This window comes from Petromyzon marinus, chromosome 37 (assembly GCF_048934315.1).
Source record: "Petromyzon marinus isolate PM22_M1 ecotype Great Lakes invasive population chromosome 37, UKy_Petmar_22M1.pri1.0, whole genome shotgun sequence".
In the NCBI taxonomy this organism is placed as follows: domain Eukaryota; kingdom Metazoa; phylum Chordata; class Hyperoartia; order Petromyzontiformes; family Petromyzontidae; genus Petromyzon; species Petromyzon marinus.
The window spans coordinates 23,909,089-23,929,843 of record NC_133703.1 but is presented as its reverse complement, the minus strand read 5'-3'; the positions used below and the strand labels follow the sequence as shown (position 1 = coordinate 23,929,843).

Below are 20,755 nucleotides of genomic sequence, written 5' to 3'. Positions count from 1 at the left end.
CTTTATGTCTTTACTTTTGGACTACATTTTTTGATTTTCACATCGAGCTAGTCATTGAATTTTGTGTTTACATTTTAAATTGTTGGACAAATATTTTCTACAGCTATTGTTTAGTTTTGTACATTGTACTATTCATGCTGTATTTGGTTCTAAATAAAACACTTGATTGAATCAAATTTGGCCCACGTAAAAATACCTTCCTCAAGTGGTTACACAGATCCCAAATCCAGAATCTCAGTGGTGCTGGCTGAGCACTTGAGCACAATGATAGCTCGCTAAGATGCCCAAGTCACTTCGTTATTTTTTACTGAAGCCACCGTCATGTGTGTTCTTGTACTGACATATCACTCCACACTGACCGCAGGACAGCAGTGCAAACAAAACATTTGCACATTAAAATGAATCGAGCAATAAGACGAGCTTGACAATTAATTGCAACTTTAATGGACGCTGCATTCATAATGTACGTGATATTGTTAGGTAAATAATTATTTGTAAACTATTACATTTCTTGACTTAAAGCTTTCGTGACTACAGGAATTCATATTCTTGGGTCTTTAAGTAAAGTCACGTAGATAGGTTCAAAGAAAATAACAAAAATAACAAAAAACTACGTTTCGATCGCAACACAAGTAACACAAGCAATCGTCATTCCAACTACGTGAACGTTTGTTGTTTAGAACGTACTTCCAAGAAGTTTACTTACTGTCTATCACCAACTCTAATTTACAGCCCTTTGTTAGTTCCATTGCTGGGCGAAGTTCTCCCCATTCCGTGTCGGTCATGGGGTTTTTTGACTAAACCAAAATGCTGCTTGAGTATAGGGAGGTGCCCAGCGCAAGTTTAGATATTATTCGCCACTGATGTTAGTTGTGGCTGGGAATTTAACTTGGGTCAACAAGTTCACAGTGCGGTGCACATACTGCTGCACCACCGTTTCCTTTCATACGACTGTGTATATTTGGCACATTTTAAACCTTGCTTTTAAAACAGGCCCATTAGGCCTTCGTTAAAGTGTGCCAATTTTCCAGGCTGTGATTTAATGATTCAAACTAGGGGGATCCGTGCACCTGACACAGAATCCACGCTGAAACGGCTGTCACCATGTAACTGCATTTGACAGCCATTGACGTTGATTAACTTTCCACCATATCGCATATTAAATCATGTACCGTGTTCATTTGCACATGCAGTACAACCACTGCGTATGGTGTATAATTGAGCCAATTTAACTGAAGACATCATATTTCATCGCGAAATGTGCTGTCCAATCACTTTCACGCTCGATCACATTTGAGTGATATATTCACATGAAACTTTTTCCAGGCCTACTTCCATGCTTCACATCATAGAAGTTTTTTTTTCAAGCAACATCTATTATTAGTTTGCTTGACTTTTCTTAAAAGCAATGATTGTTTGACATAACACACAGCAATTAACATAATTTGCATTGGATATGAGGCTCCATGAATGTGGGAATAACTGGCATCCCAAGCGCTGTTAAGTTATTCTGAGAGCCGGAGAATGGACTAAAAGTGTACAATAGTACTCAAAGGTAAACCGTGCATGTTAGTGTTAGAGCCTTCCCGTTACCTCTCTTTCCCATCCCTGGTATTCTGTATGCAATATCTTCATTTCTTAATTATATTCATTCCAGTATATTATAAAAAATCCCATAAAAATTAGGTTTTGCACGGAATTTGGCTAAATTCCAGCTATGAAAACTAAAACATCAGCGTGACTATCACGCAACAAACATTACTCTCATATTGCGAGGGTCGACCAGATGTTACTTGAAGGGATCTCAAAGCTAGCTCTGTGATATCCGTTTCTGCGGGGCTATTCTCTAATACAAATGGGTGTACTGCTCTGCGAGAGCAACACGTGACTACTTCGATTTGTGATACCATACCAATAGCACAATTATAAAAAGATTGGGGGAGAAGAAAAAAACACCCCCCACAAATACATTTTATGAAAATCGAGACAACCCGGCCATGGCAGGGATTTTTCGGAAAGGCACTGCGGATAACAATTCTCGGAGGCTGCCACCTCGACCCCGCACGTGACAGAGGGCGGCAGCCGTCGCAGCCACCACCACGGCCCCCAGGCACAGCCAGCGGCGTCCGGCGCAGCACGGCGAGGCACCGGCTCCGCCGTGGGGCGGCACCCCCGCGCCTGCGGGTCGCAGATCGGGCGACTCGAACTCGCCGCCGTCGAAAGCCGGCAGCAGGGAGGGACGCAGGCCCTGGAGGGCCTCGCGGGCCGCGCGCGCGCCCGACTGCACCGCGCCGCTCATGAAGCCGCACCACTCGGTCGCCGTCTCCGTGCCCGCCCAGTGGATCCTGGTCATTCAGGCTCCGCGTCTGACATCCACGTTGTGTGCTGTTGTGCGTCATTCATGCAGCAGACTCACTTTCGACGTGGGATGGTTAGTGCGGTTGCCGAGTGCAGTCCGGGGCAATCCTGTCGTGTGACCAGGGCTTAATTTTATCCAGAGATGCCCGGGGCTGAGCTCCTGATATAATTTACCACACCCAGCCAGCTCCCTACCTTTAAAGAGGAGGGCCGAGTCCAACGGACTCCATGGGAAATTAACTCCTGAGCACGACCTTGTTTAAAGAGGGCGCGTGCAAAAAGACTCGGACGAGCCAAGACAGTCAATGTTAAACAAACTCGAAACGAACGTTAAACAATAAACAGAATGAGTTATTTTGTCTTATGCATCCCAGCTCTCACCCCTTAAGTAAATATTATACCAACATTTTTCTAAGTTATGGGGCTAGTCTAGGGCAATCGAGTATTGTTAGCAACCACCATTGCTACCGTTGGTATCATTTGGTGAAGATAATGACAATGTCACCATCAGTGCGTATTACGAACGAGGCTTAACATGAGACAGGTCTGTCTGGGTTGGCGACCCAGAAAATATTTCCACGCCCGGCACAACCACATCACAACCAGTACATCGCTCACTGTAGCTGTGGTTACGAGTCACGTGTCTCCTCCAGTCTACCAGCCACCCAGAAAACATTCAGTAAAAATTTCAGTCCTGATGACGATGGTCAAAATTCAAATTCGAATTAATTATTCATGCGTAAACGAGCGCTGAGATCTGCACTCATTTCCGATTAGCAAAGTTGGCTAGGTACCGTGTGTGAGAAGTTCAACACATACATACTCATCTCCATGATAGGCCCTAAGCACGTGGGGGAAATAGTTATTTTCATGGCAGAGGTCAGCCTTGTTGCTATAGAAGACACATTTGAACGTTTGCAATCTTTGGGGACTGAGTCGTGTCCGATAATCACAACAAATTATTTTGATCTGTGTTTTTCCAGGAGGCCCCACTGTGTCTAAATACTTTTTCCGGAGAATTCTCCTTGGAATGTTTGCCCCAAATCCTTTTTGTATGCGCGTTTTTATCCTGTGGGAAGGAAACGGGAATTCCCGGAAAAGCACAATGCGATCTAAAAGAAGAATGATTAAACTGCACTTGAATATGTCAACTACCTACTTGCTCTACTGCCCCCCCCCCCCCACGTTCCCCTGGATGCACCTGTAAGTAGATATTTCCCACACAATAATCTCAGTGTGATCCACCAACCCTACCTCTAAATCCACGGCTTACAGATGTGTTCCACTTTGTACGGTCATCAGAAGTAAGATAAGGCACTGCATTGCATAAGTACAAATATAAATAACTCCATATTTCAACACTGCCTAATAGCATAACAAGATACACAAGGCAGTGGCCCTTCTCATATAGAGGCGGGAATACCCACAATTTACCCCACCACATGCGAACCTGTCGATCAACTGCCAATGGACACTGCTGGGTGGGCAGAGGTGGGGGGGGGGGTGTGATCGTGTCAACTGCCGCGCCGGGGGACCGAACTGACGGCCTGGATTTCAAATCTGATGAGCTGCGAACCATTACCCCACAGCAGCATCCATATATATAATGTTTCTATCATATTGCAGTTATGAATATAGCAGGCTGTATTAGTACATTACATGTGCCCAGGATATGACTCAGCACAGTGATTTCCACACAAAGCAAAATAAGAAAATTAATCAACACATTGCAGGTGAATAAACTTTTTATCTTTACTTATTCCCTGGCACTGCTCAACTTTGTAATTCCCTCCTATCGTCTCTTTGTTCCAAATTCGTATAACACCCTTGCTCAATTCAAGAAGCATATTAACTACTGTCTATGACAACTTGATTAATTGTGATGCTTCTGTCCGGAGGAGTCTCTTCACCCACTGATTTTTTTAAATGTTCAAAACACTCCCTAAGTAATTTCCCACGACTAACTATCCTTGATTGTTCTCAACATATTAGTGAGAAACCATCCAGCGGCTTTTAAAATGAGTTAATTTGATACGCATCACGTGCAGGGAGATTATTCCAGTAATCTACAGCTCAGCTCCTAGTGATCTGATCTCTTGATTAGTGATCTCAACTCTTAGTAATCTCAACTGTTGGTCTGTGATCTCAACTTTTGGCCAGTTTGCATGGATTTGAAGGTCCAAGTCTCACCACTTGATAACAGATTTGACCGTATCTAGATGCATCGTCGGCTTTAATAAGTAGAGGTTCGATGCCCTGTGATGTCATGAAGAGCTAGGCCAATTAGTCGAGCCATTGACTGAAAATGGTAATCGACTTCTTTGGTGACCAAACCGAAGTCTCGCTTCCCGAAGGTGGGAAATGTCCCACACCACGCTCACCTCCATGTCACTGATTAAGCCGATGATGTCATCAATCCCCGCTCATCCCCACCCATCACCTCCCATATAGCAGCACACGTGGGAACAGAGCTGAGATTTCCCTCCCCCCCCCCAAATATTTTCGTCTTAGTCAATTACAAATAGTTGAGTCATTGAACCGATAATCGGTAAAGTGGTCAATTAATTGGATAGCCCAGCTTAAATGTCCTGAATAAGAGGCAATTATGTGCATACTTTTCTTATGGCTTCACTCAAATACCTATTTTAAAATCAAAATTTTATTTACAAAAAATAAGGCTCTGAACCTTACTCTTTTGCTTGCCGAATCAGGAATTACTCATGCCACTTCAGGGGTGTTTATATTTTTCAAAAAATTGAGAGATATGCATATAATAATATATAACGGTGGGTTTTATTAGCTTACATTCTGCTGGGTCTTCCAGTCAAAAGGCACAATGCTTTTTATTTCAAAGCACGTCAGCGCAAACAATTAACATTTTCAATGATTAAAAACTTCCCTTATATATGCTCTGAGACTAGGACGCATCATTAAAACGTATATGATCCCTCATTCACCGTTGCTTATGTTCGCAATTGCTTATCGTATCTCATCATTGTGTTATAATTTCATATCAACATTAACCAAGCTGCATTTGCTTGTTTTTGTGTTCCTTTCTTTTTCAAAATTATGGTTATGGGAAATATTGGCTAAAAGCAACACTTTTCCATTGTCCTGATGACACCGATATAATTGTAGCACGGCTGACTCGCTTTGTAAATCAGTCCAAGACCAGACAATACATTTATATCAAGCCACATTACAAGGACAAAGGAGTGCAAGCGGTAGATCTGTTATCGGGAGTGCCCCGTTCAATATGAAGATGACACAATAATGGAATCATGACAAGAGTTTATCAGCATTTAAATAATTTTAATCCTAGATAACTCCTGCTCAGCCACATTGCAGTATGCAAAATGTGCTGCTACTTTTGAGAAAATACAATACCAAGGATGTGACCAATTCACTGAACGCCATTGGCTGGCTCCTTCCAAGTGTAGTGACATAATGGGTCACTGGCGCCTAGCGCCATCTACCGCCAGAGAGAGGAATAGTGGGTATAGTAGCCCTCTGCCAGCAGAGTTATGATGTCATCGAAGACGTCTTTGGGGCTGGCAGAGTAAGGGGCAATTGAGGACGTAGTAGCCCGATTGGCTGGCAGGGGCACGTGATGGGATGTAGGCCAAAGGTGACAGAGAGGACACGTGTTGGAGGGCCCAGAACCTTCTAGTCAGTTCCAGAGGGCGGATCCAGGCAGGGGACACGTGGAAGGCAATCCAGAACCTACTAGAAGGTTCTGCATGGGGGCGTGTCCGAGGGCGGAGCGGGGCCATGCTAAAGGGCATATAAGGGGGGTCCCGGGGCTGCATCGGAGCTGTTTGCTAGAATGGAACCCGCCATGTTACGTCTTCTCTTCGGTCTTCGTGCTCGACATCGTGGGTCAGGCAGTGTGCCGACGGACCTGACCCGTTTGTGTAGTTACCCCGTTGTGGTTGTAGAATAAATGGTGTTGCCTCCTGAATCAGTGTGTCTCTCAAGTGAACCCACTACACAAGTAAGACGTTTGTAAGAATGAGGCCTCAATCATGCGCTTGAACCGGACTGGCTGTCAAGCTTTGAGCTCTTTTGGGGGACTCAGATCTGAAAGCTGATTGGTCAGCTTTGAATGTGTGATTGACTCAGTTTTGAAATTTCATTTGCAAGTCATCATGAAGCCAATCTGCCTTTTTGTTTCCAGTTTCATCCCAGTCTGATTAAATGTTTTGTAACCTTCAACCAATAACCAATTATATTGGGTTCCTGAGTATAATGAGCTGATGGTCTCAGCCTGGTCACCAATATGTGAACGTGTTTTGCTAAATTATACTTAGCTCCGCAAATTGAAGTCCTTCAGTCTTACATGGAACAACACACTGTGCAGAGCAGGTAGAAGTGTGCATTTGAGATCCTTGAAAGTGACTTCAGAACTAGTTCTATGATGTTACATTCTGGGGGATGTTCTCTGACACAAGGTGCTGTTAGACTACTAATCTTATTAAATATTGCCAATAGCACACAATGGTATAAAATAAAAAAAAATGTCAATGATAACTCTTAACAAAAGCAGAACGAGTCTTGCTTCCTTTGCTGCCTTGGGAAAAATAATCGTGTAAAGGTGCACATGTAAATGGTAACATAAATACAAACCTGTGAAACGGCCTCCGGAGTGCCGAGTGGTAGTATGTTATCATCCCAGGAACCATCACATTCACGGGACATCCTGTGCTGTATGGCTCTCTGCTCCAGTCCTATCAAAGTGGAAAGCACAACAAGACATCCCAGGAGAGACGTTATTGCACTCGGCATCGCCTTCTGCCTATTCAGATACAAACTCGTGCAGACAAGCCGAGGATACAAACCCATCGTTTCTACAATTTTGCGGTTCGCAGCACCCGTCCCGCGGCAATGATAGATGATCGGTGGACTTGGCGGTCTAGGAACGCCTACCATGGCCTGCTGATGAGAGTGTCGTGGCTGAGTGGGCTTGGCGTTAAATGTGGCACCGTGAGTGATCTTGACCGCGTATGGCTAAAACACCCAGAGTGCATCCAATATCCAGCCGGATGTCGTAAGCTAAGCAGGCTTTGGAGCCTGGTTAATTAAAATCATATTTATTTACACTGGAGGAATCCGATTAGCTATAATGCTCTTTTTCACATGTCCAGTGTGGGCGGCCCACATGCAAATAACAGGTTGTTATCGGCTGTGCAGGGCTACAAAGTGGGTTGCAGTGGGCAGTGCAGCATAATCAATTGTTGGGCTGTATATCTGAGCTCCATTGTATATCATTCCCACCTTCACCAACCTACACTGCCAGTGTTATTATATATCACTGAACATATAATGAATATATATAATTATATAATCTGCGTCAATCACGTTTTATTTTCAGAGGTGTGAATAACACAAGTACAAAATGTAACGCATTTTAATGACAGCAATAATACAACACGTTCAATATGTATTTGAAAAGGAATATGTAATTAAATATATAAATGTATTGCAAGTCATCATTCAGAGGAAGACAAATATCTTTCAGCAAGGTTATGATGAGTGCAAGGAAGCATGAATTGAGTACTCGATGGGAGGGAAGAGTGACATTGATTTTTTTCAGCACTACCCTCTCGGTTAAGGGCTACAAAAATGCCAGAATATATTTTTACCTCCGACATGAATGTGCATATGCCCTTATAATTATGTACCATGCAGTATCATTGCATTATATGCATGGCACGAGCCAGCGATTCGATATGTTGCCAAGATCTGATTTTGCTCTTCAATTCAAGAAACATATCATTATTTGTCTTCTTACCGTTCCATTTGTAAATGTTTTCTGTCTTGTACAGTCAGTTTGCTCCGGTACCCTAAGTGTACCACTTGCACATGCGTATATTTTGAATACATCTTAAACGATAGATTCTTATGCACACCACATCGCAAGAGAAAGATTCCATTTTAACAAATGAATCGGTGCATCGTCACATGCCTAATGGGCACACATGGGCAATGTAATACGAGCATAGTGAGGGAAAAAAGTACTTGATCCCCTGCTGATTTTGTACGTTTGCCCACTGACAAAGAAATGATCAGTCTATAATTTTAATGGTAGGTTTATTTGAACAGTGAGAGGCAGAATAACAACAAACAAATCCAGAAAAACGCATGTCAAAAATGTTATAAATTGATTTGCATTTTAATGAGGGAAATAGGTATTTGACCCCCTCTCAATCAGAAAGATTTCTGGCTCTCAGGTGTCTTTTATACGGTAACGAGCTGAGATTAGGAGCACACTCTTAAAGGGAGTGCCCCTAATCTCAGCTTGTTACCTGTATAAAAGACACCTGTCCACAGAAGCAATCAATCAATCAGATTCCAAACTCTCCACCATGGCCAAGACCAAAGAGCTCTCCAAGGATGTCAGGGACAAGACTGTAGACTTACACAAGGCTGGAATGGGCTACAAGATCATTGCCAAGCAGCTTGGTGAGAAGGTGACAACAGTTGGTGCGATTATTCGCAAATGGAAGAAACACAAAAGAACTATCAATCTCCCTCGGCCTGGGGCTCCATGCAAGATCTCACCTCGTGGAGTTGCAATGATCATGAGAACAGCGAGGAATCAGCCCAGAACTACACGGGAGGATTTTGTCAAGGATCTCAAGGCAGCTGGGACCATAGTCACCAAGAAAACAATTGGTAACACACTACGCCGTGAAGGACTGATATCCTGCAGCGCCCGCAAGGTCCCCCTGCTCCAGAAAGCACATATACATGCCCGTCTGAAGTTTGCCAATGAACATCTGAATGATTCAGAGGACAACTGGGTGAAAGTGTTATGGTCAGATGAGACCAAAATGGAGCTCTTTGGCATCAACTCAACTCGCCGTGTTTGGAGGAGGAGGAATGCTGCCTATGACCCCAAGAACACCATCCCCACCGTCAAACATGGAGGTGGAAACATTATGGAATGGGCTCCAAGACCATTGCCAAGCAGCTTGGTTTTTCTGCTAAGGGGACAGGACAACTTCACCGCATCAAAGGGACGATGGATGGGGCCATGTACCGTCAAATCTTGGGTGAGAACCTCCTTCTCTCAGCCAGGGCATTGAAAATGGGTCGTGGATGGGTATTCCAGCATGACAATGACCCAAAACACACGGCCAAGGCAACAAAGGAGTGGCTCAAGAAGAAGCACATTAAGGTCCTGGATTCATAATAAAGGTTTTTGGGTTAGATTGCGTTATTTATAAATGTGTCGTAACCCTCCACCACCCAACACGGCCAATGAGCAAAAAAAGTGTCACGTTGACAAAAGACAAATAATTCACTACTTTAGCCCACCGGTGTGTTGAAGAGTGAATCCACATTTACAGTTTGAGTACGACGTTTCGCTGGTAAATACATCCAGCATCATCGGGCAATTCGCCAGAATGGTAAAGCCCTCGCTTGCTCCCGGTTTTATATAGAGCAGCAGGGTGACGTCATCACTTAACTCATATCAGGTGCAGTGATTAGAGGCGGAGGGGGGGGGGGTATTGTAATTATATAATCGATTAGTAATCAGTCATTGGTTATGATTAGTAATGAGTTGTAGATTAGTAATTAGTTGTAATGTGTGTTAGTGATTATATGCTATGTTAGTAATCCGTTAATTAGTATGTGTTTCCCCTATAAGGAATTGTAATGTGCATTCATATTCTTAGCTTCCTCGGAGTGGCCTAGCCAGTCTCCAGACCTTAATCCCATAGAAAATCTTAATGACTTGGAGAAGACCTGCAAAGAGGAGTGGGGCCAAATCCCTCCAGAGATGTGTGCAAACCTGGTGGCCAACTACAAGAAACGTCTGCCCTCTGTGATTGCCAACAAGGGTTTGCTACCAAGTACTAAGTCATGTTTTGCAGAGGGGTCAAATACTTATTTCCCTCATTAAAATGCAAATCAATTTATAACATTTTTGACATGCGTTTTTCTGGATTTTTTAGTTATTCTGTCTCTCACTGTTCAAATAAACCTACCATTAAATTATAGACTGATCATTTCTTTGTCAGTGGGCAAACGTACAAAATCAGCAGGGGATCAAATACTTTTTTCCCTCACTGTACAAATATCTGACATTTATATTTTGAGTGTGGGACTGAGTCCTGGGCCTGTTGGGACAGCAGCAAATACATGCAAATGGCAAGTAGGACAGAACTGATGCTTTTAAAGAAAAGGAGTGTCACGCAAAGAAATATAGCTGAAATGAGAGGGGAAGGAGAGCGAATAATGGCACAGGGAGGGAAGGCTTTTACGGTGAATGCTGAAGGCAGCAGCGGCAAAGAGCCACATTAGTCTTGGGGAGAGTTTTCCACATTACCTTCTCGGCATATTCCAGATATCCGGCAGCCTTTTCTCCGAGGAATTTCACGAGGCTTTTGATCACGGCCTCCCGCCTTTCTTCAAGCTGACGTGGCACAAAGAGACCCCAATTCACAGCTATTTGTAAGCCAATGAAGGAGCCAGCATGATGTCTTTAAAGGGAATGAGATTTTTTTGGCTTGTTTTAATTTTTTTACAGAATTCAAAAGGCATGTGAAAGTGAATTCACAGCACGTACAAGCTCAAGTGAGAGTGGGATGGTACCCATCTGTATTGCTGACCCTTAGCCAAAGGACCGAAATTCCACCTTTACCATGGTAAAGAAAAGTCTCACTGCATGGCCACTAATAATTGCCCACATAGCGGTACTATAATCATATTGACCGCGTAGGGAATGATTAATTTGCCCACGATCAGGATTTGAACTCACAACCTTTTGATTATGCGTCATGTATTCTTAATGTAGTTCGACAAGGCCAGTTTGTTTTAATGCTATAATTGAGTTGCAAACAAATGTATAAAAAGGACAGTAAACACATTTTCTAATAAATTCATTACATTTTAGACAAATTTACAAAAGGCACAAACAAATTATTATTTTGATAATTATCATTTTGTCAAATGAAAATCCAGTGGGACAATAATTCACTTTTGAAAGACAAATCTGGAATCATATACCAATGACACAAACAATATGTAGGCTGGGTGCAAATATTCCAGTACAAGCACGAATTTGTGCAAAAAATAAACAAAGCAATAAACAAATACAAGCTGCTGAAGCTAACATACTTTAAAAAAAAAACTGTTGACACGTAACTCATACAGGAATGTGCTTCTGTGGCAGAGAGGAAGATTATAAGTCCGAATCCTGTTTGCATTGTTCATTTGACCCATCATTTCTTCAAGGTCTATAAAATAGGCACCATTTTGTGGGAAGTCAGTAGTGATGGTGGTTAATGGCCCCAACCATAGGAATATGGAATTTCCACCACTGGATCAAGACCACCAACAGAGATGAGCCCTTGTTTTCAGCAGGGAGGCACTTTTAATCCTTATTTATTATTATTACAAGCGTGGTGTTTAGCCTTTTTTTACTTAATGAGACAGGATCTTAGTTTAACTCGTCATTCAAAAGCTGGCCCTTCCTACAGCACTGTGCCCCATTGCACTGTGCCGCAGTGTTGATGTATATCCAGTTGGGGGTAAAGAGACAGTGCCCACACAGACAAAGGACTAATCCTAACAAACTCTTCTCCTTCTCCTCACTCAGCCCAATTAGTGCAGTGGAAGGTTATTCCACTTCTCTAGGGAATCAAAATGGGGACATCAACCAACAGCTGTTACCGTTAAACGACATAAACCCATATTGATGATTGAGGACGATTCCCCCGGGTAATGCAGCTGATCACGCCGAGTATGATAAGTACGTTACGTCGTGAACCGTTTCCCGGTTCCTGGGGAAGATGGCAGCAGCGTCGCCAACTCATTCGAGTGGAAAGTCACCAAACGAAGCTAAAAAAAGTCACTAGATGTCGATAGGTAGACCTTCCAATGTCATCAAAAATGTCACGAGCAAATGTATCAAGTATTACGCACATCTCTGCACTTGTGGACAATTTTCAAACATGTCTTAAAACGTATTCATACACTTCCATTTATTCAACTATCAGCTTAATTAAGAAAATGGATGTTAGCATTAATTATTAATTTGTTGTAAGTTTCCCGAGTTATTTTTTTGCTTAGTGTTTTCTGCTGTCTTGTACAGTGCATTGAGATCCTCGATGCAGGGCGTTTGATAAATTAAATTTCTATTATTAAACTGTTATAGGATCCATAACACATTCTTGGAACGGCTCCCAAATCTGTTTTAACATCCTCCACAGTGAAAGTGGATAGATCTGTTGCTTTGGAAACATCACGGGGGGAAACCAAAAAAGCCGCCAGATCTAGCGACAAAATGGTGAATTCGGCAACACGCTATGGCTCACGGGCCACAGCTGAAAACACCCTCACATTCTGTGGCTCAGGCTTTAGGGACGGGAGGACATACATTCAACTTTACATTTTTTAAGCGACCTGGCTACAAATGATGGCTCAACGAAGTGGCTTAGGTGGAAATGTATAGCAGCCAAATACTCTAAACCAGTGGTCTTCATTGCAAGGCCCGCAGGCCAATGGCGACCCCTGGTGGTGGCCTTTAGTGTGGCCCCTGACGTGCGACCGCTGACAGTAGACAAATGTGAAAACACCCCTGGCAGCAGGCGGTGTGGTGGCCCTCACACTGGTGAAGTCTTATTGGCAAAAGTGCCCCCCCCCTCCAAAAATGTGAATACCACTGCTTTAAACGGACATGGGTCTGGTTGTGCCCTCCTCACCGTCTTGACCGTCCAATGCCCAGCCTGGCTGCCCGCGATGAATCCCACGAGGGCGGCGTTGCCGCGCGAGGTCGTGGCGTCGTACGTCACGCTCAGAGGGCTGCCACCACCGCCGTTGCACACGATCTCCCCGGAGTAGCCAGCCTCACGCCAGAACGCCTGGCGCATGCGAGGGCGAAGTGAAGAGAACCGGAGACAAATCCCCCGTATAGCCTCAACAGACTGTTGGGGCCAGCACGTCACATGAGGGGGTGGGTGGCCAACACCATACCTGGCGGCCTTTGTCTCCAAAGTGGCGATGTTTACACACCATACCAAGTACCCATTTGAAGCTGAGTCAACCTAGGGGAGGCCCTGGATCGGTTCAGATAATTGTCACTGCTGTTAACCGTGAGCGGGAGTCGAACTTGAGTCGCCGGGTTCGAGCACAGTGTGCTAACCACGATGCTGCTGCTCCCCCTAGTTGGAGTGCTAAATATGTCTTGCGCTCACCTCTCGTGCAATATCGTTTTCACTCTCGCACAAGCCAGGCTTCGGTTTACATATTTTAATTTCCTATGGGCAATGTCGTGAGCCGTTGCTTGCGGACCACTGCACTATCCATCTAGAATGATGCAACGCTCTAATCATACACACGTCAAATAGCGCGTGACGATTATTTACTATCCATGCAAAGTATGTACAAATAGCATGCCCCTTTCCCCCTGTAGCTGGAGGAAAGTGGTCATGGAAAAAATATAATGTACATAAAATTATACCCATTGTTTTACACAATGGCCAGCGAATATTTATGATTTCTTACATTTCTTCACAAAATTTACCACCCCAAAAGATGCCACAAACCGCACTTCCCTCTTTTCCCGCGATGACGTCGTGATTTTCCAGCTGTTCTGAGAGCTTTCATAAATGTGCTAGAAGGCCCCACACCAAAGTCAAGTCAGCCCAGTAAGGCCCACTTCCTTAGTTTATGAACTGGGCCAGCTCACTTTCCAGTGGTTGTGGGGATATAGCACAACATATCTGTAGCAATATCCCGCTCTGTCCTCCTTCAGTCATGATCTATCCACTGCCAAATGAAGGCCTCCCCCATTGTCGTCATCCCCCACAGTCACCTGATGCAACATTTCATCTAAGTCCTGCAGATGAGTTGATCTCATTGTTCTTTCTCCATGCGTTTAGATTATTTCGATTATTTTGCGATAATTTTCCACATGATAAGCCACTTCGTTGATCTAACATTTGTGGCCAGGTTGTTCCTGAAAAATAAGCTATTAGGTCAGTGGGCCTTGCTTGGCTGGTAAGATACAAATAATCTTGGTTCTTTCGGTAAAGTCACGTAGAAAGAACCAAGAATATGAATCCTTGCAGTCACGAAAGCTTTAAATCAAAATATGCAAATAGTTTAATTGTTTTATTTTTAAAGTGATTTGTTTCCCTTTCCAAAACTTTGCACTCCTCTATCGTATTTTATATTGTTTGTTTGTTGTTGTAACGTTCTGAACTGTGAAAAAGAGCGTTATAGCTCATTAGATTCCTCCAGTGTAAATAAATATTCTGATTCTGATGTCCCCTCCTTTGTCAGACATTCATTTCGTCAGTCTTGACTATTGGCCATGATCCCTTCAAGCACTTTCTCCTGCCCAAGTCCACTTTTCTCAACAGTTAATATGATGTCTCTAAAGTGCATTCATTCTCGATGTATTTCCTTTGATGTCTGTCAGTGTCATTCCGTGCATATGTGGAAAAATAATCTCCAAAGTGCGCAGAGCTCTGTGCCAGCACATCCTGCTTTCGGAGCTTATCTTTCCATTTTCTCTGTCAGTGTCCATGTTGCCAATCCATATGTTTATAGCAGGTGATGTGCACTGATTGCAAAACTTCCTCTTTGGGCATATAGCTTCACTCAACTATATGCAAACCTTGATGCGTTTTCCAATTATGTCCTCCAAACAAACATTTGTTTTACAAAATGTATTTTGTGCATCACCTTCGTTTTGCTCAGATTCATCATTTAAGATTTTAAGGTATTTGCTGAAATTAATTTCATTGGCAGTTATATAATGACCGTGGCACATCAGAACATGAAATTGTTGTTAATATTTTCCCCATTTATGTTCATGTCTTTATTTCTCCAATCCAATTTTCGGTAAGAAAATACTCAGATGCGAGCCACTTAACCAAACCGCAATAAAAATGTCTTCCTTTAACAAGGTTTTGATTTATGGACTACGCTGCAAAGCGACGGCCATTAAGTCTTTAAAATATTTCCTGGCTATGGACCATAGGCGCTCTGTGGATGTGCTGCCACGCTCTGCTGTGATGGCAGCGCATTATCTCTGTCTCACCGTTGGGTAGGTGACGATGAACTTGATGAGATGTCCCATGGGCATATTCTGTGTGAGACGCTCCCTGTCCGCAGGAAGTGCTGGCTCATAGTGGATCTTAGCTGGGAGGGTGGTAAACGTGCACACGCATAGATAAGACAAAGATCCCCCATATAGCCTTAACAGACTTTTGTGGCAAGTGCTTTTAGTGAGCACCTATGATGGCTGGCACAGCACACGAGGGGGTGGGTGGCCAGCACCCCGCCCGGCCGTCCTTGTCTCCTGACTGGCGATGTTTACACCACACCAGGCACTCATTTGAGGCTGAGTCGACTTAAGGGAGGACCAGGACCGGTTCAGACAATCGTCACCGGTGTTGACCGCTGTTAGTGACAACCTTTTAACGCAGCTATCGCGCACAAGGGGGTGGTGGGGCCAGCACCACGCCTGACCGATTTCATCTCCCCAGTGCTGATTTTTACACACACCACCCAGTAATTATTTGAGGCTGAGTCGACTTAGGGAAGGCCCACGACAGGACCGGTTCAGATATTTGCTACTGATGTTGGCTGTGAGTCGGAATTGAAATTCTGGCCGCCAGGATCATATCACAGGAAGCGACACCCTATACTGTACTACCACTCCCCACACACAATACACATACACACGTGCACCCACACTCCGCACGTACATATACACATGCACAGGTGCACATACACAGGCGCACAGATTTGTACACACACGTGCCCACATGCATTTGCGAACATACAGTACATACACTCACGTGCCCACAGAGTGACACATATACTATTCATATATAGGTGCTCAGAGCGTGTTTGTGCCCTTGAGTGTGCTATTTACATAGCGTAGGTATTTAAAGGTCAAGCCAATGTCTTTTCCCTGCTCACATGAACAAAGGAGAGCTCACAATGTTCATTGTTTGCACTTTGTCAGTGCTGATAATTCCACATTCCCATGGCAGGAACCAGTCAGTTTATGGGACTACTACTTTTGGCTTCTACAAAACGGTACTCATTTTACTGAGAAATTATATTACGAGGGTGATCCATTTAAAAAAAAAAAACTCCTACAAAAAATATCTGAAATGACAGGGAAAACAACAATTGACTTAAAAGCCCCGACACGCCTCCCACCGATGATTTTATGAACACACCCATTTAACCCTTTGGGACCGTCTATAAATGACGTCACGCACCTAGGGGGGGGGGGGGGGTCAGACATTTGTGACGATGTGTGACGAGGGGGGGTGAGAATGTGACGTCACATAAAAATGCGCAACTTTAAATATAGACAACACGTTCTACTTAATTAAACAGACTTTGTAATAAATGTTTTCTCCTACAACATCAGAGTGCAGCACCACATTAAATAAGCACTACAATGACAATAGTTTAAAGCGATTTGAAGCATGTTTTATATTTGGGGGGGGGGGGGGGGGTGGCAGAGCTTTGTGACGTCATATTTGAGAGGGGGTCTGACTTATTTTGACGCCGTGTGACGAGGGAGGGGGGGGTCAAAAATCGTCCAAAATCGCGTGACGTCATTTATAGACGGCCCCTTTAACAATCTCCTCGAAGATATACGGAGCCATTGCCAGCACCGTACTCGGTCGCCTTTTGAGAAGAGGGTCATGCGAAATCAGTGCGGTGCCTAGAAATGGGTTGAAGAATCGGTGTATGTGTATATAATGCTACATTTCTGATATGTGTGACTACTTCCCAGGTATGGACACATTCAATATACATGTACAGTTTCTTTACATAAATAAAGTACAATTCTGGTACTATTTTTTACATTATATATTGCCATGGTTTTGAAAAGGGACATTTTTATTTCCCTTGAGAGTATACTCCAGTCACTGGGCAGAGTTATAAATAAGCAGGCAAGCCAGTGCATTAAAGGCGCCTCTGTGTTGTTAATGCATTCGACCATACAAAGAAATATGCGAGCACACACATAAACATGCGCGCGCATTAGACACGAGCTTACAACCACGTGCTTGCGTTCTAACGCTCGTGCGCTCGTCATGATGGTACACGGTATGAGGTAATTATCTCCTTTCTGAAAATAGAACACCTTTTTTAAAAGTAATTTTGTTGCCAATATTACCAAAAAACCATATGGATCTGGGCAATGCAATGAATAAGCTGTGCGGTAAGTTTCACTGCGCTGGGTGTGGGGCATTTGTAGTTTTAATAAACATGTAAACTGTCATCAGACGGACAGAGAGACGGATGTAGCCCTGATATGTTTTTTGCGGTCGTGTGAATTTGCCATCGCTCAGCAGTAGCGCCACTTACCGGCAAGGTGCGTGGGGCACGTGACGATGACTCTCTGGCAACTGAGCTTGCGATGGGACGCAGTCCGCAACTCAACGCCATCGTCCGTCTGTGTCCCATACACATCGGGCAATCGCATTTGTCATTGATTGTATGTATGTTGCACTTCTTTAGCACCGTACATAGCCAACCGTGCTAATCGGAGGTGCGAAAATTACCACAAATAGGGAGAATGCAGATCGGTTTGTTGCAAATTAGTTGGTTTTGCTGTTAGGTTGAGACAAGAGTTTGTGTGGTCTAATTTTGATAAAGGCAGGGCTCGGTTTGGTGCAGAATTACTCAAAGACCTCTGCCAAAACTTTGCTACATTGTTCTGCAATGAGACGACTTATTCACTCTACATCATGGCTTTTATCCTCATCTTTCTATCGAAACAGAGGCACTTTCCTCAATGGGCTCTCCCACAGTTATATAAATCAAACTCTTTATTGCACTATGAGCATTTCTGATGCATAACTGAGCCATGTAACAATGCACCACCATCACCAAACTATGAATTCACACAATTGGCATTGCGTTTCAATTCAATGGGAGTTGTTTGGCCATACTTCACTTGACAGATTAGTCCAAGTTGGTGCAGAGGGTGCCAGGGTTAGCTCATATCACTTTCCACTGATGTCAGCTGTGGCCAGGAATCAAAATCAAGTCCCACGGTTCATAGCATAATGCATGAACCACTAGTCCACTATCCCCACAGGTATTCATGTTTATCATCAAATACTGTAATGAATGTTGTTTGGACGATTAACGCCTAACACCTACTCCACACACAGTCTAATAACGTTCACCAATTTTCAACAAAATCCTACAAACGTCATAATTTCTGTGTTAAATTAACGTGAAAACGAATTTATGTTTTTAAATCCAGACTCGGTTTCAGGAACACGCTTTTGAACCAGCAAGTGTTCAATGTGGCAGTAAGCACTGCCACCTGGTGTGGGGTTTAGACAGCGAGGAGTGGCCATGCAGCCCGCGCTGGTGATAAGCGGCATGTCGAGCCGTTAACACGCCAGGCAGTGATTTCAGCACGCACCACTGCGGTCCCTTGACATTGTGGCTCGGTAGGCCATTCTGGCAAATTGGAGAGATCGTGGGCCTCTCTTGTGGAAGCTGTGGCATGGCACCCTTTTAGTCCTTGTAGAAATGGAACATTCAAAGCCACAAGCTTAACGGCAGGGAGCGGGAGTTGGAAGCCAGAGGCGGTCCCTGTTCCCACGGAGCCTATCGTGAGCAGGCCATGACAAGGTAAGGTAAAAGGTAGATACGAGTCTACCTTTACCCTACCTTTTACCCTTACCCCATACAAATTACCCGATTATAGGGTAATTACTGGGATACTACACATGAAAAAGGTCTATAACAGGTATATATGCGAGGTAGAGCGCTTTGTTCGTATAGGATACTCTCGAATTGGGCGTTGAGGCTGTCGACGACACCGTCCTCCATAATCTCCTCGTCCCAGTCGTCTTGGTCGATGACGATCTCATCAACAACCTGATCAAGTTCGTCATTGCCGTCGTCCTCAGACGAATTACGGGCAATAAGATCCTGTGCTGCTCTGGCCCAGTTAGACGGGACCTTCAGGCAGCCGGCCGTGATCCACAAGCGCAAGCACATGGACTGGATGAAGAGCGTCGACAACAGCGACTGGCGAACGCACGTGAACTCCCACCCATCTCTGCTATTTGCGCGTTCGCAGGGAGTTTACGTCGCCGGCGCTCCCAAGTAGTCGTAGGCCATCTTGTCGTGGACGGGGAGCAGCTCTTTGCGGGGAGACCACCACTGCATTACGTCAATGAAGGCGCTGGCGGTCGTGACGCTCATGCTCAGAAAACAATCGACTTCATCGGCGTCGTCGATGGAGCTGCCGACGTTGCTGAACAGGGTGCTGAACAGCGACCCCTCCTCCATATGGAAAGCGACTACCGTTGGCGGGATCGGGAGCACGTCCGAGTAGCGATGCTGCAGGACAGAGCGAATCGTGGCCTTCAGTGTAGCCAGCTCGTCTTGGTCTATCGTTTTCGGCAGCTGTGGATTCCAGTAGGATGCCACAATGGCGGGTTCCTGAACCAGGAAGTCGCGTTACCGCACCAGCTCGGCCTTCATCCCTGTCGCGGTCAAGGACTCATCGATTGCTCTAAGAGCGGCTTCACCGCGATCGCAATGACGGATCAGGTGCTCCATCGTCACCGGCACGAGATCCAATGTCGACTTGCGGTCCGCCGACAACAAGGTCATGACCTGGCACAGCATTCGCAGGAATGCTGTCACGCCCTCGATGTTTGCCCACTGCAGTTCAGAGAAAGCACCGACGCTGATCACATCCTGGAAGCGCCATGATAATGTCCAATGGGACACGCTTCTTGATGGCGTCGTTGCCCATGTCACACGTCGAATTCCACCTGGTCGGCGAGTCCTGGTGTGTCGGCTCCTTCCTGGCGAGCTTGGCGATCTCGGCCTCACGGCGGTACGATTGCCGGACAACTTTGCTGCGCCTGATATTGACGAGCGCCTCGCGCAGTTCAGCGTTGGTCGATTTGATCAGTTTGAGAACTTGGACGATGTCGATCTGGACCGAATGATCCGCGCAGCGAATATGGTGGCAAGCCCACAACTGCTCATATCCACCATCCGCATTGACCAGGGTGAACGTCTTGACAGCACTGATCGCATCGGAGCCATTGTCGCTGGTGACAGCGAGCAGCTTGTGCGAGACATTGTGCCCGAGGCTTTGGAGGTGCTCAAACAGAGCAGTGCCAATGCGCTTGCCATCACCCCTTCCGGACTGCACATTGAGGATCATCAGCAGCATGGATTTCGACGCACCAGATTTGGTGTCGATCCAGTGCACCGTGACCATCCAGAATCCCTTCAGGTTGTGAGATGGCTACGTCCAGGTTGGAGAAGAATGCCCCGACGATGGGCAGCATGATGGCATGAAGCTCGACAATCTTGAGAATGACGGTGCGGGTTGACGGGCCCTCGCATCCCTGCGTCAATG

At 44.9% G+C, this 20,755-nt stretch overlaps 1 protein-coding gene across 6 annotated transcripts in view; it reads right to left on the bottom strand.

Moving 5' to 3' along the window:
* Positions 1-421: 421 nt before the first annotated feature.
* Positions 422-20,755, bottom strand: part of NAT9 (N-acetyltransferase 9) — a 56,777-nt gene continuing 36,443 nt past the window's right edge. For 4 of the 6 annotated variants that reach the window (XM_032967011.1, XM_032967013.2, XM_032967009.2 and 1 more), the window contains 6 exons: positions 17,716-17,803; positions 15,416-15,516; positions 13,071-13,229; positions 10,694-10,780; positions 6,985-7,085; positions 422-2,345 (listed from right to left, as the gene is read on the bottom strand). In XM_032967011.1, coding sequence (XP_032822902.1) covers positions 1,973-2,345; positions 6,985-7,085; positions 10,694-10,780; positions 13,071-13,229; positions 15,416-15,516; positions 17,716-17,803 — 909 coding nt within the window. In that variant the 3' untranslated portion in view covers positions 422-1,972. Of the gene's footprint in view, positions 2,367-5,132; positions 7,086-10,693; positions 10,781-13,070; positions 13,230-15,415; positions 15,517-17,715; positions 17,804-20,755 lie in introns of those variants that run through there. The other 2 variants (XM_032967015.2, XM_032967014.2) reach the window with 2 other exon arrangements.